The sequence below is a fragment of the Neodiprion virginianus genome, chromosome 4 (genome assembly GCF_021901495.1).
Source record: "Neodiprion virginianus isolate iyNeoVirg1 chromosome 4, iyNeoVirg1.1, whole genome shotgun sequence".
In the NCBI taxonomy this organism is placed as follows: domain Eukaryota; kingdom Metazoa; phylum Arthropoda; class Insecta; order Hymenoptera; family Diprionidae; genus Neodiprion; species Neodiprion virginianus.
In genome coordinates, this window is record NC_060880.1 from 16,476,013 (window position 1) to 16,498,832 (window position 22,820).

At 43.2% G+C, this 22,820-nt stretch overlaps 1 protein-coding gene across 2 annotated transcripts in view; it reads right to left on the reverse strand.

The window, feature by feature from the left end:
- Positions 1 to 1,879: 1,879 nt before the first annotated feature.
- The window catches only part of LOC124304039 (uncharacterized), a 261,121-nt gene continuing 240,180 nt past the window's right edge, over positions 1,880 to 22,820 (reverse strand). The window contains exons 4-6 of one of the 2 annotated variants that reach the window (XM_046761977.1): positions 17,351 to 17,712; positions 3,945 to 6,486; positions 3,353 to 3,816 (exon numbers count right to left, since the gene is read on the reverse strand). In XM_046761977.1, coding sequence (XP_046617933.1) covers positions 3,494 to 3,816; positions 3,945 to 6,486; positions 17,351 to 17,712 — 3,227 coding nt within the window. In that variant the 3' untranslated portion in view covers positions 3,353 to 3,493. Of the gene's footprint in view, positions 6,487 to 17,350; positions 17,713 to 22,820 lie in introns of both variants that reach the window. The other variant, XM_046761976.1, reaches the window with a different exon arrangement.

Consider the following 22,820-nt stretch of genomic DNA (forward strand, 5'->3'; position numbering starts at 1 on the left):
AAAAAGGCTTTGAAGTAGAGTATTTACTGAAAAAAAATAGCTCGACAAAATTTTGGAGCTAAATCCGAGAGTCGAAATTCAGAACCTTTTCGACTTGAACAAGAATTATCCATATGTATTAGAATTAGGTAGTAAGCAAAATTATTCTCAGACGCATTATTCTGGGCTTTATTGTATATGTATGTAAAGTGCCGTCAGGTCGAAATTAATTCCTCATTATTTAATTTTAATATATTTATTTTCATAATGAGAGTGTATTCTTTATAATTGATCTATAATATACATCATAGCATTCAATTTATACATAATTACAATTGTAGATTAGGTCGATTTTTTCCTTTGATTTTATTTTTTGCGCTGTTGTTCTTTCAATACAACAATTCATTCGTTTTGTGTTTCGTTTTCTTTCCGTACTTAAAATCTCTCAAGTTTCTTCCTTGAAATTTACGCATACGTACGTTTCGAATAATAGCCAAGGACCAAAGAAACATAAGAATGAATAAAAGTTGAAATTACGAAAGAAAAAGGAAAATAAAACACGCGCGGTAGTAACAAAAAAAAATTATCGTCGTTCAGTCGATCGATTCCTACATATCGTCAATATACATGTATCACATAATGTATCTACAACAAATGTCATGTAAATGCCAAAATAATGTTTAACACTGATATAACCATACGTAAAAAGTATTTGGGAATAAAAATACGTACGTGTATTATTCATACGTGCAGAAAATTCGCGAAAACCGTATTAAAAATTTCGAACGGAACAGGCGACATCATTTGGTGTATTTTTGCACGTAATTTACGGTATGTGGAGAATTTCGCGTGAAAATTTTCGGGAATATTAAAAAGGATTTTTAGTGTAAGAAATACACTTCACGGTGAATAAAATTTAAATTATATCCATTTAAAACTGATAGTATACACAAAATCTTACAGATGTACGTAAGTGTAGGCAGATATATATGCGTTAATCAAGTAAAATTTATAAATTCTTCTACGATAATAAAGAGGAGGAAGTCAGGCGGCAGTGCCCGCTACTGGCCGCTTGTACGGGAGTATTATGTGTATATTGTATAATAATAATAAGAATAATCATAAAAATAATAGTAATGACAATCATCATCGTTGTATTAGTATCTACATCAGTGTAATTGCATTGTGTATATATGTATACATTAGGAAACAATAAATAAAATCTAACTATTTTCATTATTTATGTATCTAGCGAGAGACTCAAGTTCGTGGTTTTCTTTCTGTGTTTTTTTTTCTTTTTTTTTTTTTAAATTAATTATTTTCAAATTTCTTATCTTTCTCCGTCAAAATTTGATATCAATTTCCCGCGTTTGAGCAATATACATTACAGATACACGTAGACATATATTGCTGGCGAGCTTATCAGCTTAAAATTTAGTACCACTACTGCACTACTATTATTATTCACTACTGTTACCACGCTAATGCTACTGCTAATTCCCTGCACTATAAGATTGCAATTATTTTAGCTGCCCTTGTTTCGATCATTTTATTTATTTTTTTTTCTCCTTCGTTTGTTTGTTGGTGTTGGTTTTTTTTTTTTTTCCTTTGCAAATTTAATGAAAAAATTTGCAACATAGTCCACACCAAGGTGCGGTATACATATGTCAATATTATACGATACTATAAATCGTAGGTGTATGTATATTATATTTGTATAGTATAGCCTAGAATAGTTTATTTATCTTTACGCTTAACACATCGACATTTTAAGGACTATATAATATAATGTATTTATTGGTATGTATGTATATTATATACACAGTACTGATTGGTTAGTGATTAAATATTAATTACCGGTAATTTTTTATTCTTCATTGTACCTCTCTCTCTCTCTCTCTCTCTCTCTCTCTCTCTCTCTCTCTCTCTCTCTCTCTCTCTCTCTCTCCCTCTCCCCCCCCCCCCCCCTCTCACTCTCTCTCTCTCTTTCACTCTCTTTCTCTCATGTACACACACACAAACACATACACGCCTTGCATCTGATTTTCTCGTATACAAACACAATATAAGTCTGCACTAACTAAATAACGTTCTAAGTTTTATTCGTCTATACAGCATAGATAGTTCAACGGTTGTTATACATATATACCATTCCGCACGATTAGCTTTTAATCAATAAATATTGTACATGTTACCCGCCGTATGATGATAATAAGAAAATAAAAAAAAAAATTAAACAACAAAATAAAAAAAAATAAAATAAAAACAAGCACGAAGACTGTAAAAATCGATCGACCGATGAAGATTGCGTATTATAATGATAATAATAAAAAATAATAAGAAAAAAATAATGATACCCAGGATATCATAGAAACTGGGTATATTATATCTATAACAAACCGTCTATATAACGTGTACCCAGGTATAGGTATACATATATAATTATAAGTATACAACGAACAACGATTGACGAAAAATCGTTTATCCCTATACATGTACACATATATATGATATATAGATGTATAAATGTATATATATTGTATACATACACGAGTGAGCAGCGAGAATTCTTTTTTTTTTTATTTGCTATTATTATTGTTGTTGTTGTTGTTGTTGTTGTTGTTGTTGTTGTTATTATTGTTATAATAGATTTTGGCATCACAGCAAAGAGTAATTACGTTGTCGTAGAGCGTGATACCAGGATAGCGGTCACGACGTGTTGGTCGATACAACTGGTGGTAGATCGCGATGGGCCTGAGGATCGCGCGAGTGCGCGTCGCGTACGGCTTTGGAATTGAAAACCCTGTCGCAGCCCGGTATCATGCATCTCGCCGCCTCCTGATCCTTGTTCCCGTGAAGGTCGTCAGGGTTCGGCGACGAGACCGGGGAACCGGAATGGGACGAGCTGTTGCGAGGGTTGTTACGCTCCTGGGACAACCTCGTGAGATGGTTGAGATGCTGATGGGTTATGCCGTTCAACCCTGCGAGATGACTGGCGAACGATGAGAGACCCGTGAAAGCACCGAGGTGAGGAGGCAGGAGGAGGGGATGGGGCGGCGGGATTCGGGCGGCTAGATCGACGCCCGGCACACCTCCGGGGGGCAGCGGATAGCCGCCGATCGCCCCGATACCGGCATCGGCGTAAAGCCTCGCGAAGAACTCGTTGTGGAGGAGCGGGTTCAGCTGGGGATCGTCGACGAGGTGCGGCGGGAGGCTGCCCGATGGTATGTTCGCGAGGGGAGGACTCGACGACGTCGACAACAGCTTCCGGTGGAGGTTAAGGTTCGCCGAGTGCCGATCCCGCGATCTTTTCGATGGAAATGCCGCGTTGCAGCCGTCGACGCTGCACCGGTGCATCAGCTTCAGGTGGACGTTCTGGTAGTGCGTTTTCACCCCGAAATGATTTTGGAACACCTTGCCGCAGGCGGTACATCGACGAGGATTTTCCCTGTCCAGGGGAACCTCCTGTGTACTTACGAAGCCCCCGTTCTCGTAACGGGCGTAAGTTATAAGGCTATTGTCCATGTCCATGCCCGTTGTGGAGGGCGAGGCGCTGGATGAGCGTGAGCCATGAGAGTAGGTGTCCATTCGGTCCATTAGCTCCAACTGGTCCAACCGCTCGAATCTGTCCAGGCTGTGGATGTCCAGCCGGTCCCCGATCATCGACTGCTCCATCATCGTATTCTCCATCGTTGGGCTGCAGCTGGTGGGGCTGGTAGAGATTCTGCCAGACCTCGAACCCTCCTGCTGCTGCTGCTGCTGCTGCTGCTGCTGCTGCTGCCGCTGCTGTGGCGGCTGCGGCTGCTGCTGCTGTAGCGTTCCGAACAGCATTCGACCCTGCGACAATGACTCGAGTTGACGCAAAGCATTCGAGGAGTCGAGCGAGAGGTCGTCGGCAGTTGTCAGGTGGCTGCTGTCGACCGAACTCGATCGGGCACGGGGGGTTGTATCATCGGGGCGCTCACCTTCTTGATGCCGGCGTTTGACCGAGACTTGATCGTCCTCTTCCTCGTCCTCGACATCTTCGTCATCATCATCATCCTCCGCCTGATCCTCCTCGTCCTCCTCCTCCTCCTCGTCCACCTGGTCCTGTTCCTGGTCCTGGTCTTGGTCGTGGTTCTGGTCCTGGTTCCGGTCCTGCTCGTGGTCCTCATTCTCGTCTCTGCGATTCTCAGGAATTTTTCGATCCCGGCTTTCGTGCGGCGACGTCGTGTCGACATTTCTCGACGGCGAGGCCGCCGCCTTGACAGGTTCCGGAGTACTAGACTGTCTGGGAGATCGACGACCGCTGCTCGCCCTCGAGCTAAGATCCCTCGGTTCCTCCTGGAGCGGTTCATCCGCAACGAGAATTGGCGTATCCCCGTTGCTCTCCTGCTTCGACCCCGTAGTAATGATTCCGGAACTTTCGACGACCGCAGCCCGTTCCGGGGAACCAGAGGTCGATCTGTTCCGGGACGAAGGTCGAGGAGACGTAATCTTCTTTTCCTCAACTTCCTGGAGTCGAGACATTGACATGTCCTCGGGTTGGTCCTGGAAGATGGCGTCGTTCGAGGATTCACCCTCGGTGGACGAGGAATGAGTCTCCGTCGGCATCGCGCACCTCGTAGGATTCTGGGACTTTCTTTTCCGTACGCCCCGGTTGTGAGTGTTCGAGTTCGCGGAGTTCGGATGAACGGACGACGGTGGCTGGTCGATAGTGCCGACCGAGTCGTTGTCCTCGTTGCTGTCGACGTTGCTCGCAAAGTCGTCGTCGAGATCGCTAACCGAGAGCCTGGGTCGCTTAGCCAGACTGAAATCGGCGGGCTGATCGTCTTCCTCGTCTCTTTGCGAAACGATCATCGGTTGATGGCCGTGTTCCTCCTCCGCTACCACGACGATACCGTCGTCGTCGTCCTCCTCCTCATCGCATTCCTGTGCGGTGGGTGGAGCAGGTGGCGACATACTGGCCGTTGTGTTCGACGACGTCCTCCTCTGATGGAGTTCCTCGTACCCGGCGCGGTTGCAGTTCTGGTTAGACGAGAGATCGAGGTGTTTGAAGTCAAGGGCGGCGGAGTGGCGCAGATCCGGCGGCGGAGTGAGGAGAGGAAAAGATCCGAAGGACAGAGGGTTCAGACCGGTCGCCGGTACCGGGAGCCCAACTTGGGGTGGAAGGACAAGAGCGTGAGCCATCGAGGAACGTCCGTCGTGCGGTGAGATCTTTCTTCTGAGATGAGGGGAATGTAGCTTTGGATTAGGATTCGCGCTGTGCCTGTTCCGGGACCGTCGCGAGCTGAACATCATGTTGCAGCCCTCGACCGTGCACTTGTGCATCTCCCGCAGGTGAACGGCGCTGAAATGAATCTTGAGCGCCCCCTTGTCGCAAAAGGTCTTCAGACAAACGTTGCACTGAACCCTCTTCTTCCCCGTCGCTGGGTTTATGAACTGCGTTCCAAGGTTGAGCGGTAGGTTCGGCGAGGTTCCCCACTGCTGTCGTTTCCCCGGGGAGTGCGGTTTCCGTCCTGGGACACCGGGCGGCCTCCCAAGCGGCGCAGGCTGCATCGACATCGGATGATGATGATGATGGTGATGATGATGGTGGTTGTTGTGATGGTGGTGGTTCTGGTGGTTCTCATGTTTCGCAGATCCGTCCCCCCGCCTGCTGAGGTTCAGTGCGCTCCCCGAGTTCTCGTCGTCGTCCTCGTCGTCCTCGGAGCCGAAATCGCTGCTCTTCTCGCCGCTGCTGTGCATGTCGATAGATCCGGGCATACCGCCGCCCGTTGGCTTCCCCATCATTGGCGGGGGCGGAAAATGAGTCGGGAAATTCGGAGGCAGCGTGCCCGACGACACGGCCGCGGCTAGGGAGTGACTGAAGGTGAGGGCGGCCGAAGACACCGGCGGCATCGTTGGTACCGGAGGCCTGAGCTGGGAGTTCGAGATGTGAAGAGGAGGACTGTGAGATCTTTGGGAGTGTCGCATCGACTTTCGAGATCCGAGGATCACGTCGGCCGGCGGCGGCGGTGGAAGCGGCGGGAAACCGGGAAGACCGAGGGCCCCGAGCTTCCGGAAGTCGAACGGCTGCATGCTCTGCAGCCTGTTCAACGGGGACACGGTGAATTGTGAATTTTCGATACTCCGTGGCGGCGAGCTGACGCTCGTCGTCGTCGTCGTCGTCGTCGTCGAGGCGTTTATCGACGAGTGGTTGTAGTGGTGCTTCTGCCCCGAGCTGGGCGACATGGACGGGTGTGATACCGGGGGCGGCGGCGGCGGGGGCGGCAGCCGCGAACCCGGGGGTGGAAGTCCGCAGTGGAGGAGGTGGAGCGGCGGTGGCAGGTGGGCGAGGGGCATCGTTGGCGGCGACGGTCGACGACTCGGTGACATAGCATCCGATCCCGGCGTTCCCGCTGCCAACAACAGTTGCTGGACGAAGGGACGCGTCTCGGCGAATCTGAGGAACTGCTGAAGGACCAGCGGCTCCTCCTCAGCCGAGCATATGCTCCATCGGTCCAGAACCGGGCCGTTCTGCGAGTCCTAGAAGCGTAAAGAAAGAGAATTTTTTTAACTTCGTTATTTCGCTATCGCCGGGGTGCGGAGTAATTGTTATACAATTTTACGGGGGGTGATTATTGATCTCAAGTCTGAACGAAGAATTAGTAAACCATCTCTTAATAAGACTGTCTCGATTTTTTGTCATCTTTTTCGTGGGCTTCAAATATTTACGTTTCAAGTAAGCGAAGATGAAAAAATATTTAATCCAGGTAAACATTGTTCGTGAATATAATGATAGCCTGGTCTTTGTTGGAAAAATTTTCAATCAAAAAGTCGTGAACTTTATAAGATTCAAGTTCTGCGTTGTATTACAAGGCTCATTTCTCAATGTACATTAAATCTAAGGGCAAGAAGATATAAAGGGGAAAGATATGATCCACTTTAAACAACCATCGATGAGAAAATATGACGTGAATTCGAAATTGTATCCTTCGTAAATATTGCGCACGGTTAAAGTCACGGTTCCAAGGTTTTGCCAAATTAACTTCAGATAAAAATTCTACATAACTTGTAATTGCCATAAAATCGAAAAAAAAGCATTCCCGCAGGGTAAAACATAAAACCTTCGTAAAATTGGGGACTGCGAAAATGAAAATTCTGGCATATTGCTATATGATCTGTGTACCTGATTGTACAGAATAAGCAAAAAGAAAAATGAGTAAAATCAGCCGCGACGTAACTCTCTCCGTCATCCGTGATACGTAGCCACACGTGGCAGGGGTGAATTCAATTGCTTATATACCAGCCTCGAATCCCGGAGGACTAGAAACGGTCGAGAAGGGTCCATCCCGCGGGAAGGGTAAAGGGTAAACGGTGCAGCAGAATACACACGGAGGGAGAGCCGCTGTTTCGTTATTCATGAACGCGAGGAGGAATTGGGTAAAATGATAATTATCGTTCCAAGGATGGAACGCGAAGCGGACGCTCGCCTTTTCAACTATATTACAGATCGCGAATTATTTGTCGCTTGTCCCGCGACCAAGGAATGTAATTCAGGGGATGAACAAAATCTAGTGTATTATCAGAAACTGGTCACGAAACTTTAAACGAAAAAACTCGTATAATATTATCAGTGCGTAGGTGTACAAACGCTTTAATCCCAAGTATTATAACTTTCACTGTAACAATTTTTGAACTCGTTGCAGAGACGTTAAGTGTGAATGCGAATGCGAAATACGTATCATCGTTATAATTTTAATTTTTGTGAGTGATTGTTATTGACAAATGTCAACGCGGATTTATCAGAGAATTTACGACACTGTGCTAATTTTATTGCTTGTATAATATTTTGTCGCATATATTCACTAAATATTTCTTTTAATCTGTACAATTTAACTAATCACCCTACTGTAAAAAACACTTCTAACGAACCATCATTCATGGAGAATGAATTCTCCAAATAATATAAATTGCAACAATATCATAGCCGCTAATGAGTTTCAAATTTCTGAATGTACTCGTCCCCCACTACCTGTAATTAATTTTCCCCTTCGAATTCAGTTTATGCGTAATAAATGAATGAATCTATCCGTAATATACGCAGGTATAAGTTATACCTATAAACTCTCGATCGGGACCACAATAATCCAATCGTTTGGCATTACTGTGTATCAATTTGAAAAAAAAAAAAAAAAACACACTAGGTATACAGAATATCAGAAGCTGATTAATATCATTAAAAATTTTCATTCGTAGTGATATTCATTGCGTAGTCGGTCGAATTCTCATCCGAGGCGAGTCAAGGCAGTGCACGCGTATGTAACAAATCCAAATTTCTCCGTTTACGTTAGAAAAACGTACGAAATGAGAATCCCGTATAATGGACCTTGATCTCCCCATTAATAGCCGCCATCTACTTTCTCACTTCAAAGAGACGCTAATAACAAACAGAGGAAGATAGAAAAAAGTTGAACCCAAATTATCAAAGCCGCATGGGTGGATGTCGTGTGGATATATGTATTCAACGTACATTACACGGTATATCCAATAGTTTTCGTCGTCTCCCTTTTTTTCGTCTTTTCGAGTGACGATCGAGCTGCACCAATTGCTAAATAAGTCGCCCCCCCCCCCTTCTTTACCCTCTTTTCCATCACTTATGTACAATTTTTCTGGCCCTTTTGCATTTGATTTAGATTCCGAAGAAGCGCGTGGTTTGAAAATATCGATAAATATGGCAGACGTGTAAGAAATCAGATAGTGCAGAGTCACGCGGGGGTCCTTATAAATTTGGATTAGACGCGTGTATATATACACAGAATAGCCTAGGCGGCCGCTCGCCTCTCTCTCTCTCTCTCTCTCTATCTCTATCTCTCTCTCTCTTGTATATTTACGCATTCCAGCCGCCGCACCACCGTCGACGTAACCCAGGACGCCCAGCGCCGCGACGTCTTCGCGTCTCTAGCCTGTATATTTGTTCAGCGGCACACACAGGATCACGCGCCGCGGGCTCATCGCCTCGGCACTTGCGCGTATCCCGTAACGAAGGAGATTGAAAGGAAGGGAGAGGAGAGGAAAAGAAAAAAAAAAAAAATAGATGATAAAACGGTGTAACAAGATGGAGCAACAATGAGAGAAGAAAGAAAGAATAAAGGAGGGGGCAGAGGTATCGATAAAATATTCCGAATTATCGATACATACATATATAAACACACGTGTAATTACATTTATATAAGCAAGTTGAATTATTATTCAGTTATAAAATTTACTTTATGTGACAATTATCGTTTATCCGTATAGCGTTTTGCTATAGTGATCTATGCATACCGATCGCTTACGTCACTCATCGTGGCATTCCGTTTGAACATTTCCGTGAAACGATCTATACTATTGTTGTTGTTATAGGTGTAATTATTACCGTGTACGTGTTCACCTCCTCCTCGACATCAGGCGGTCCAGCCGAGAAGCAACTTTGATATAGTTTTATACAAGTTGTGTTTTACGATCGTTACAGGTACCTACGTATAAATCGGTATTTCAACCTTCCATTTAGTCACTTTTTCTAATTTTTTTCATCCACTTTTGTTCTACTCCGCGTCTCATTGTTTTTGTTTCCCCACCGTCGCGAGGCTTATTCGTTACAACTAGTTTACGCATGTTTCTTCTGATCGCTGCGTCGTCGACACATTCGTCGAATCGGCTAAACAATTTCCTCACAGCTCGTTCCGCGAATCGAATGATAAAACTATCAACTGTCACTTCTCACGCCTCGCCGGAATTTTCGCGGTAACACCCTGCAGGATACCTCTGCCCAATAAGCAACCTAAAACACGAGGTCGCCCAGAGAGTGATTCGTGGTAAAAACCGAGGGACAGCTTGAAATGCTTTTCTTGCCGTTTGAATCGACTCACTGATCTCTGGCGAAATCTGTCGAATTTCATCGGTTGTTACGTTTGAAGAATCGAATATCGTTCGTCGATCTTTCTTTGCTGGACAGGTAAATGGTAAGACGTTTCTTGGAATAAACCGTTACCTCAGATAAGATCAAAGTAGTCTATAATAATAATTACTCGTGATTTCAGGTAAAAGTTGTTGAAAACATCATTTGTAGGATAAAATCGCAGCGTAATTTGGCAGGGGAAGCAACGCGGAAAATAAATCGTGATAATTGACAGAAGCTTCGGCGGAACGAAAACCAGAATTGCAAAAGAAAAAGAAACCAGAATTGAAAGTCTTGTATAAAGGTGAGAAAATTGACCCTATGCTACCGGTTCTGGTGTAGATACGGTGAAAAGAAATAAGAGGAGCAAAATGCAATCGAAGGTGCCATCCGTGACTGGACACTGAATATAATTTCACGGCAGACGGTTTTGTCTTATTCGTGTGTAGAAAACGTGAAGATCGTATAAGGCGATATAATAGCAGTATGCTTTTCAATTGCATCGTGTGTTATAATATGTAGGTAGGTAGGTATAAGGTATGTAGGTACGTACACCGATGTAGTACAGGTGAAGGATACCTACTTGCCAACCTGCGATCTTTTCTCTCAATTGAAATTTCGTCGTCGTTAATGGTGTCTGGTTATATATCAAGTTTCAAATCGCGACAGGATATAACATTACACCTGCACGGTATACCTGTAGGACCGCAAAGGAAACCCGGGATAGCGTTTCAATTGTGTTTGCAGCCCGAATAATAATTACATAAATACCGATAAAGAACTGCATAACGCGCCGAATCGCGCATCTACCCTGTTATAGCTGTACAACAGGGCGCGATGCGTTGTTTGGAAACGTTATACAAATGCCGCCGAAATACCGTTGCGCAGAATTGCGGAATAAAACAATTGGGGATAATGAGCGGCGGAAGAAAAACGTCACGCGTGAGTTGTTCTTGCCTATCTGGAGGGAATACTTCAGGGTAAAGGATAAGATGATGGAGAAAAAAAACTACTCGTCATTATCTGTCCGTAATAAATGTACGTTGCAAAGGTACGTAATAACTAGACATTTTCGAAACAGGGCAATAATTTGTTTCAAACTGCGACAAGACCTGAGCGTTAGTTTTTCAAGTATACTCGTATACGGGATTTTTATCTCAAGTATGAAAAGCGCTTCGGACATTTTTCTTCTCGAATAAACTCTGAAAAGGAAACAGAATTGTTCCACTCGTTTTACCGTATTTGCCAAAATAATTACAAGTACGATCTTACACGGGAAGACCATGATAAAGTTATTTTCATAAATCGTATTATTTTATTTTTATTAATTTATTATTTATTAATAATTCAATTTTCGTACCTTTTGTTAGGAATGACGGACCGAATCCGACCTTCCAAGGTCTACGAAAACAGAATATGTTATTAATTGCGTTAAAACGAGGCCCGCAGTTCGACTGTTAAACGATTTCAGACTGTTGCTCTACGATTATTTAAAAAAATTCTATCGAGAAACTAAAATGAGTATACGTCACTAGAGGTTATTTAAGCGCATCGAAAGACAATAACTAAAACGACGTAGAAATATTGCTTTAATCTGAAACAGTTGAATACTTGGAGCTTTGTCTCATTTTCTTTCCTCGTCTTCTCTTCTGCTTTTTCTTTATTTTCATCATCTTGTTGCTCTTCTTCTGCCTCTTCTTCCTCCCGTACTTGTTCCCCGGAGGATATCGCGTCCTCTGCGTATAATATCAATAATATTGATATTACCGTATGATAATATAATTCGACCGCCTCAGGGCGGCCGCTTAAAAAAGCCAAGCTTCGCGTTGATACGATTCGGAGTGGCTCGGCACCGGGTTTCCCACATCATCGGGCTCCCTCACGGTTCCCGCGTGTCCTCCCAGATCCTTCTTCTCGTTCTCCTTTTCCTCCGGGTCCTGCCGCACGGGGCCACCGTGAACGACGCCCCAACGACCGACGATTTACATACGAAACACATATTTTTATTTCTTTTCCAGAGTCCGTCTTTTCTTTTTTTCCACCTTTAAACGAACAAGATGGTTGACCACGGCGTCCCTCACGCGAGTATCGCAGATACAGTGACACACATCGTCCAGTTCTATAGGATTACAAGTCTAGACAGAAATCGAGTGAAAGAGATAAGCAGGCTCCGTTATACTCGTACGTTCGAATTAATAATGGGAAATTCGTTCACGATTTATACGCTACGTGTGGTTCGGTTTATTTCGTATTTAATTAACTACAGAGTAGGTGCGTATATGATTTATGTTTAAAAATTACACCTTCGTAATTGGAACCGCATTTGCGATGTCGCGCGATCTAGTAATTATAGAACCAGTCGTGAAATTTATAAGCTGACGCAAACTACTTTTCGCCGCACAAGTTTTCTACTCTAATAAATGTGCCGAGATGTTGTTTATAAATATGAGAGTAAATTTTTTTTTTCAACGACCTTCTCCATATATCGATAACAATATTTTTAAAATCGGTTAAACCTCTTAACACCAAGCCTCTGGACACACGAACGTTGCTTGAAAAATCGGTAAAACCTTGCTATCGATGCACGCAGTTACGCAACCACATATCGTACAACTTTTTATTTGACGAACGGACGTTGTGTGAAGAAGAGATTGCCAACGGTATTCACATACTCATTGAATCATAAAAAACGAAAGATTGGAAGAAAATAAAAAAAAAAAGAAAGAAAACAGAACGGGCGAGTCTGAAATCATGCATCGATGCGTAAATGAACGTAAGCGTGAAAAAATTGTCATCGTGCACAATTACAATCGAGGCTAGTAAGCATTTCAGCGACGAGTTGCGGTACAGCGGCTGTATAAATGAAATTAAAGAGGAATCGACGAGAATAAAAAGAAACAATGAACTCGCGGCGCGATGCGATGAAAAATGAAAAGAAATAAAGAGAAAAGCGGCTGTCTCCTCTCGCTTCCTGGAACATCAACCTGCAGAAGTAAAATTCCCTTCTGGCCGAATAGGGGATTGTAATTTAAGCGGAAGATTCCGTTCGAGCCGCCGCCGCCGCCGCCGCTTATTGTCATTTAAACGAAGTTTATACAGTCTCCTCGTGTACGTTATAAATACGTAAAACCCACCTCGCCTTTGGCTCGCGTGACACCGTCAATTTAAATCGTCCACACATGTGGCGCGTCCTTTTCTCTCCTCTTTCGTGTATTTCGTAAGGCGAAGGTTCGTCGCGCCGCGATCGTTTATAAAATACCCACAGCCAGCTGTACTTACACGTGTGTCTTTTGCGCGTACCTACAACGTCGGTATTAAATTGATAATATCGGTGATTTTACTGCCTGGCGTGTAGGAGAAGAAGGCCGGGGGGAGATCCGACCGCAAATTCGGTGCCTCTGGGGGGCCGGGGGTCCAGGACGTCCGCGTCCTCCGATCCTGCACTTAAGTTTTTATACGTCAGCCATGCTTCAAGTCTCATTTTTATCTCTAGCTACGCGACAGAATTTTATTCAACCGGTATTGCTAACCGCGGTCGAAAATTATCGTCATACCGAACGATATTCTTTGATTTTCCTTATTTGCCCGTCATTTTTCACTTTCTGAGATTCGTTGAATTAAGCATAGTACAATTTTAAAGGATGTATCGTACAAATAACTTGGTGGAAAGAAAAAAAATATCAAGTTGAAAATAAATGAATGTGAAACAAAGATTTTGAACTTAAAGTTAAAGCTAGTTGTAAGGTTAATCGATTTCAATTGAATAAATTCTCCAGAAATCGTTCGAGAAATATCTTCTTGACAGATCGATCGATTCTTCGATCAGTGTCGAAGAGATTTATTGCATCGATGAGACTAAACTTGATTAATGCCAGTTATATTATTTAATTAGAATTTTTTCTTCACGTATTTTTTGTTCGGACTGTGCATCTTTAATCGTGAGAATCGAGTATTGCAGTTTTGCATTATGATAGGTATCGGCGCGAATGAGACGCGTGAAGGATCCTGGTATTAGCCATCGTCACGGGGTATAATTATACAAATGTATACAAGCGATCTCCTGACATTGCAATCAACGTTTACGAACACGAAGAAGTGGGATGCGGTATCTCTCGAAATTACTTGTAAGGTCGATTTCTTTCGATTTCAAGTTTATATTAAGAGAATTATCCGCAATGAATATTCGTAAAGTAAACGGAACGCGATTGAAGCCGTTTTTTCCGCATTCTATGGACACAATAGAAATCTAGTACCGCATCGATTACCGTGACTTCAAATTGTCAATGAATCTATCGATATTTAAAATACAACCCAAAAGTTCTTAATTTGCACAGTCGGTTTTATCTTGATAATGTTTTAAAAACAACCGTAACAATTTCTCTGCATGAAAATGAAGATTCCTTCGAGGCATAGCTTCGTTCTTTGATTTCGCACGAAATGTTTCTTTTTGCCTACACTTACGATTCTCTACGTCGCACAGTGTACGAAGAAACGGGTGATTGTACATGATATTCAGCGCGCATTTTTACCATGTAATTATCATTCATCCTCCAAATAATAATCTACGTCATTCGGTTTCACGCGAAGAGATGCAACGACGGCGATGTGAATTACAATAATTTCTTCCAAATGAAACGTTGACTGTACGAGCGACAGGACTGTAACCGTAAATTTTTACGAAACAAAAAACTTGAGCATGTACGACTCTTTGCAATAAAACACATATAATCGGAACTTAATTTCTTTCACGATCAATTTTCCATACACATCATGGATTAATACGTAACACGCATACATGGCATATACGTGTTTCCTTCATCATATATTACTGGTCCAACGATACTTTACAATTCGAGATACGTGACGAAACGTTGAAAAACAACGCAAAATTCTTCCATCTATTTGCATCTAATATCTTCCACACGTACAACGATTTCGTCAACAAAGCCGTGGAAGAAAGGCCGCCAATTCGCGTCGCATCGCGTTCGTTTCCAGCTCCTGATCTGCAGCCGTCGCGTCGTGCATCATTGCGAGATATGTGAGATGAGATCGGCAACTTGGAGATATTAAAACCGGTAGAGAACGGCGAGCTAGGACATAGATTCTTCCATCAAAATTCCGATCAACGAGCCAATAATCGCGTGTGCTCGATACATCGCGGATTATTTAATAGTTCCAGGCTCGCCGATCGATCGCAGAACGATTTCAATTTGCCTAAAGATTTGACCAACCGAAACTCTACGCAATCAGCGCTCCTTCGCTCCCGCTTCTTCTTCTTTTATTTCACGATCCGTGGTCTTTATAGTCAGGTCGGTGCATAACGAGCAGTTAATTACGAACGAACGAACGAACGAACGAACAACACGACCAACATCCCCCCTCCATTACGCTCTGCTCCTCGTCGTTCCTTTTTCAAGTTTTTTGTCACGCCACGTCGCGGATTGGAAGACGCGTGAAGACTCGTTAGACTCGGTGCCTGAACGACGGGGGTGATTCGCTTTTATTTTATAATTTCTCGGCACGAGGGGGCAGCAAAGTCGGTCATTTTTTATGCACTTAGGGTGGTCGATCGTTATCCATTTCGCGTTTCAATGCCAGATACCGCGTCAATTGACCTATGCCTGAGTATAATGTACGAACTAGGTGCGATACTTTCCGCATTCGGGTTACAAAATTTTTCATACATTAATTGACGGGATTATTTCGCGAATTCGAACAAACAACATCATCTCCGAATCGCGCAGATTTGAAAATAATGATACGAATTGCTTCGTTAGAGGAGACAAATCTGTGCAATAATCGCGCGTCAGGCGAGATTCGTTGAAGAATAAAAAATCTGTCAATAATTATACGTACTGCGTTCTAAGTTCGAGATTTTCAATAAAATTCTCTGACTTTTCTCTGATAATATCGCGCGATTACAGCGCGATTCGAATGCGATTCCTTGATTGATCCATACACGTAACTGTCGATGTCCTGATACATTCGGCTTGCGTAATCCACAATAATTCCTCGATCGGTAAGAGATTATTGCAAATTGTTGATACACAGAGGCACATGCATACATGACCTGGGGTGGAAGCACAAAAGCACACACGCACGAATGTCACGAAAGTCTTTATCCCAGTCCTTTGATATCGGTTTGAGGAAGAAGCATTTTTCATCGCTCATGCCGTTATACCTATAACGTTATATATTGTATACATACGTCGGTCAAACTTGTTTTATTCTCGTTGTATTTTGTCATACGTGTATTTATAATACTCGCAGTTGTTGTTTTCCACGATTCACACAGTGTTACTTTTCCTCGATTTTCGTCTTCTTGTATTATACATTTGTATTTACATGACACTTTTCACGAAACCAACTGTCAAATCCACCAAATGGTTTACACGTAAGTAGTTGGTTTTAAAAATTTGTTATTACTTCTCCTCAACTTGATTTGTTCGTTATTTTCTTATTTTCCACGAGTTTTTGGTTCACTTCTTAATTACCTCTTTTTATGATTCACTTCGTTTATCTGTTTGTTCTAAGAATTGTTTGTTTAAATATCTCGCTATCGTTTATACATCCGTACCGCGGGTTTATTGCGACACACTTTTTTTGACTTTTTCATCTTTATCTCACTTTTCTTTTCCTACGCCACACATAGGTACTCGGTCTCGTATTACTTAGATGTCGGAGAGTTTAGTAAACGCAACGCGTACACACATGTACGTAACGATATTTAGCACAGCTTTTACGATTCTTCATTTACGTTGACGACGCTTGAGAAACAAGAAACAAAAATCCGTAGCATTGAGGAATCGAGAAATCCGGCGCCCCTGTCACTTCTGATCAAAGATCTGTAAAGAAAGATGCAAGAGCGTGCAAGGTGATCGGTACACCGCGTCCGTCAAATCGGAGCGATAAAGGAGAAGAGAGCGTGGAGATGATGTGGCTTATGAAGTCCGTTTCACCTCGAAAGTTGAGTCAGCAGCGGACAGTTGCTCTGACGGGAGAACCGGTAACATTTGGTCCATCGGTTTACGCCCGAGTGATCCGTCAAAAGAAGAACCGCGCGTCAAAGCGCCTTGTTATATACAATACACAACGAAGACAGGGTGGAGTCCGCCTGCGTGTGGGCAACTCGCGCTATTCATCTCGAACGGCATTTGTTTCGCGCCCTAACGCAGAGGGCTGCGTTATTCGACAAATGACAAACGCGTCGAGTGTGGCGAGTTGCCTGGACACAGGCGGATCTTTGTTTCTCGAATCCGGGGTAAGAATTAATCGTCCGCAACGGATGATTGATGAGTGTAAGAGTTGAGCGGAGGGAAGAGAGATAGAGAAAGAGAAAGATAAAGAGAGAGAGAGAGCGAGAGAGAGAGAGAGAGAGAGAGAGAGAGAGAGAGAGAGAGAAGGGGGGGCAGGGCGGTGAGAGGGGGTGGTTGGGGGGGGGGGGGGAGGCGACGAGAAGAGGAGACTCACCTGCAGTATGTATCCTCTACTGTAATCCTCGCTGGTCCAGCCGAAAGCGGCAAGCAGACGCGTAACTTGTTGTTGCGGTAGTTGGTTAAGCAACTGATCGAGCAATATCTTTAGTCGTATCGGTAGCGCGCGCGAACCATAGAGAACGAGAGATGCGACGTCAAACGCGGCCGTCGGCTCGACACTCTCTGGGCTGCGTGACTTCTCCACCTCCTGTTCGCCTCTCCGGTCATCCCCACCACGTACCGGCGCTACCCTCCCTCCGGCGCCGTTGTCATCCCTACCACCGGAGGTCGCGAGGGGGCTGGAGGCGACATCCCCACCACCGCCGGCAACCCGAACGCTTGACAGTCGCGCGAGCGCTGCAACACACATAGAGAAAAGAGAGAGGTTAGACACACACCGACCATCCAACGTCGCCGCCTCCCCACCCCCACCTAGGCGGACCGACGCCTTCGCCGCGCGTCGCCTCAAATCCTCCCCTCTGGGGCGACGCTTTTATCGCTCCCCCCCCCCCCTCCCCCGCACGCCACCGCCGTCAGCCCCCTTCACACCCCCGCCGCCACCCCCGTCGGCCCGCCTGTCGCTCCGGAAGGACTGGAGAAACGCCGCCGACGACGACGACGACGACGACGCGCATCGAGAGCCGAGTTCCCATGCATCCTATATGCCGGTCCTCCTCCGTAGCAAGGCGGCAGAAGCATATCCATCAACCTGCTGCCGATGGACCGCAACGACGATGGCCTTACGCCTTCGACGACTCTGCCCTCCTCCCCCGCCTCCCCATCCACCCCCCACCGCCTCTATAACTTGCTCGTAGGAAAGGCCGTTGCTGCTGTGCTGCCGTTGATGCTCCCGATGCACGATGCCTGCCTCCGTCTTTACGATTCCTCGACCGTTTTGAAACAACGCTCCTAGGTGGCAGCACCCGCATCGAGATACCAGGATCTTTGAAGCGGCTTTATGGAGAGGTTGTTGGAATTGCGAGCTTTTTTCGTACACACGGACGGATGGATGACTGGTTGGATAGATAAATGGACGGGTGAAGTTGGTGGGTGGACAGAGCTGGGGTCAATCGATTCTGTACTCCTGCCGTTGAGGTTTTCGTAGAATCCTCAGCATCTGCGGATATACTCGCAGCTGGAGGAAGAGACGAGACACGATTGGAGCGGATGGCACGAGGCGGCGTTTTAACGACTAATTTACTCACGCGCGTTCAACGTGCATGGTTGGAAATTCCACAATCAGCTGTCCCGCAAGTCGATTGAAGTGATGAGTATTCTTCTTTCCGCGGGTTTGGTCTTTTATTTCGATCTTTCTTTTTATCGACAAATATTTGACGTGACGGAAAATTTGAGTATTCATCTTTGACACCAAAAAGTTCGTTGGAGACAGTTCGTCTGCCTTTTTCGTTACGGAAAACCTTTGCAGAACGGTATTTTTTTTTTGTTTTTTTTTCTTGCACAGCCGATCAACGATGTACGATTGAAGTTCGCAACTTTAACGTGACGGGACGGATTTATTATACAATCATTATGAAGTACTCTGATCTTCGCAGGTACAAAGGACTGAGGTTTTTTATGTTTGTACCACGCGATTGGTAATTCTATTTTCAGCGTGGGAAAAATATGTCATCTCGTTTTTGTTGAATATTTTTTACAGCGACCGCTGATTTCGTTTGAGAGACAATATAAGCGATTTCGAGTAAGAAATTTACCGTGTGAAATTTCATAGCATCGATGCGTATAAGTGACACTAAAGGTTTGACGAGAGGCGGGGTAAGCCAGGCTTATACCTTAACAATACTGAAGAAACAAATTGGTCGTTTCGCTCAAGTAAGAAAAGACAATTCAACGGATCGAGGTATATGTGGTGCATTCTATGCTGATTACACTATCCGATGACAGTATGTATCTCTAAAACCCTGATTCTCTTCTTCTGCAACCGATATAGAGTTATGAATATCGAAAGCTTTTAATTGGTAAGCTTTTCGCTTCTCCGATTGTATGGATATTCTTCAGTAAAAATTTCCAAAAATTCATTTTTTTGTTTTGATCATTTTTAATATTGTTCCAATGACGGAGTACTTTGGTCTTACTTTTTTAGTACTTCCATAAGTTTCGATTTACCTAAATTCATGTTGGAACGTTGAAATTTTTTTCCTGTCGGTGATTCTCAAATAATTTTAACTCTACAGTATACGTGTATATTAAACTGGTGATATTGAAGTTGAATTTTTGCAAATTTCTTGACAATTTTAAGGATTGAAATTGTGAAACGGCTTCAATATTTATAACTCAAAAACGCTTTCGTGAAAAAAGATGGGGGTTTTTAATGTTCAAAATTAAAAGTCGTAAGGTCAAAAGGTCTATATATAGTCTAATTTTAACATTAATTGTAATATTAGTTGCGAACCTGCGTACGAGCGTTTTTTTTTACGCAACTGCATGCGAGTCAACTGTACATTTAAAGTGAATTCCGGTAATAAATTATCGTTGTTCTCGTTGTTAAAAACCGATCAATTTCGCGCAAAATGTCTGATTGTATGTTGCTCGTGAAAAAACCAACGGCTACGCCGGTAATTCGAATACTATATCCAATTGTCAGGTAGAGTGATCATGACATTCACATCCTACCTGCGCACATTACACACGTTTAGAGCAGACACGGACGGGAGAGAAGGACCCATTAGATATTTTTTCTTTCTGACCAATCGATAATATTGAGAAGGCGGTGTGTCTTACACAACGGATGGCCTTTGCGGGTGACTGTTATACTGCCATTATGGGACCGGTGGGTCCCGCAGCTCGGCCATGGCCCGGCTCGAGTCAAGGAGGCCCCACCGTGTATCGCGCGGTCAATAGAAATCATGGAGTCATCGCTATTGGGCGCCACTTGTCATTAATGACTCTTCGATTTTCGATTTAATTAAACTCCGATGACGATCTGCCACCTAGAGTACCTAGTTTTTTCTTGGAAGGACGCCCCTACGCCAGGATCCTGTATACGCTTTACATAATATACCTAGGTATACATATGTACGATGTATAGGTAGGCGATTGAATAGATGCGGACTGCACTGTTCAAAGCAATTCCTGTGAATGGTCGAGACTGTCGTATGTCCTTAAATTTTTATTCCCTAAGAACTATGGTTTTTTAATTGATTCTACGTCAAGGAGGGTCGATGAAAAAATTCCAATCATAGGATTTGACATTTTTTAGTCAATAATATCAATTCAACTAGCAGGCTGATGAAAAAAAAAATGTATGACTAAAAAATGATCATAGAACTTTCGGAAAAATCAGAGTCAGTATAATACGAGGATCATAAAATCGTTACAAAAAATTTCAAAAATTTCAGGGAACTTGTGACGAAGTTATAAAACTTTTTAAATGCTGCTTAAGAGCTTCTCCGATTACGGCATAACGAGTTTTGAATTGAACTTGGTCGCGAACAAACTCTCTAAAAATTTATGAAACTTGAAAATCAAGTTATTTTTATTGAAACCAACCAGAAAAATTGTTCTTTTTTTCGATCGATTCATCAGTTTCAGCAAAGCTGTGGAATCTCCTCAACTATTATTTTGTTCCTACACGGCAATTCCTTCGAATGCGTACAATAAAGATTTGCAAATTCTTATGCATATGCAGCGCTCGCAAAGTTGTGCCGCTAATTCCGACATACCCGATTTTTGTCAAAATGTTCGAATGGGGGTTGGATCATAATCGCACGTACGTAGGTGCAGCTTCTGCAGGGTAGGTACAAACCTACACACACTCACACACACGGTGTTGCGGATCCGCTTAATCCCCCCACCCCACTCAACTCGCCGAGGCGCGGGTGGCTCGAGGATGACGCAGTAATTGGAAAATCTGGGGAAATCGGATTTTCGGTGTAATCCAGTAATAACCGAATACGTTACGTACGTTCAGGATATACAGAGGATCGCTCCTCGCGGTACCGTGAAATATTTTCACCACACGCGAATAACCTGGGTGTACAATAATATTTATATTTTTGTTTTGCACTTCATTCTTCGAGGGACTCGCGCTTCGCGTTCTACATTTGTCGTGTAAATGCAGAGTATTTTTTACTTTCTCATTCTGTAATACGATCATTGATTCGCGTTTCGATATTCTAGACCGTGTATGTACGCCGAGAGAAATTTTTAGTTACGGTTACCTCTCTATTATCCTAACTATTTTCATTTTTTACCGCAATTGAAAAATATAGTTCTAGGTACGAAATGAAAATTAGTTTTCTAGCTCTTACCGGAAAGTCTGGTATCCGTTACTATTCTTTCTCATTACGGTCACTCTTACTATATTTTCTTGTAACTGTTGGGAAAATTTAATGCTTGTGAAACAATAAATTGACGTTAAAGTCTTATTTAAATAAAAAAGTACAGTAAACCGAACAAAATGATTTTGCGTTGCAATTACCAAGAAAGCATCGACAATAGCGGAAAATCGTTACCTAAGTCTACCTCGTTTTTCGCAATTCCAACAATATTTAAACAGTTTTTTTAACGATACCTGTTTTACTCAATTTTTCTAGTTACTGTAACAAATGAAATTTTTTTCAGTGTAGATACTATTGCAATCAATAATTTATTTCAATTCTTCTCAGGTGCATAATTTCAACCCGTTAATGTTATCCCGTGAAGAATTGAATGTGCAGATAATTTATTTCGAAGCCGAACTAGACTGAGTGATTGAGATTGCTTAATAGAAATTCTAATAATTCAATAAAATTTCTGTGAAGTTGGGCGAAAGTTTTTCGTAGTTATAGCACGTAGCGTGGAACGTTTTTTCATTGCAGATCTCGACTTTGGAACTATGACAAAAAATATAAAAAGAATTCGACCCATAACGCATAATTGATTTGGTAAATTGTATTTGAAATGAGGTTAAATTATAAACGTGAATAGTTCAAGCATTTTTCACGCATAAATTTGAATATTTTCAGATTCGAATCTACTTTACCGAACGAATTGAGACAAGTCATTATACACGTTTCGAAACCACCCCGATTTGTACTCTCATCCCACATGCGATAGGGTGTCGAGTTACAGCGGCAGAATTACCGGGGCTGCGAGCCACGCGTTCGGTCATATATACTTAGTTCGTTAAAATTTCAAAGAAAAGCATATTTTCATACGGCGTACGTTGATTCGTTGTTTATTCAACGCTCTCGGTGGCTGACCGATTGCAAACCGCAGATTTTTGCCGCTCGGTAGGTATAATTCGCATCGACGTTTTTACACGCTTTGTTTTCCAACCTGTCCATCCTCGCTGTCGCCTGTCACGGAGTTTCGTATGATCTGGATTTGACGCCGCAATGCTCGCACAGCTTTACGTATAAATTTAATCAATAACAAACAAGATGAACAAAGGATAACCGGCAGAATATTAACCTGGTTATACAAAAAATTTAAGTGAAATTATATTAATATTGAACAGAATATGC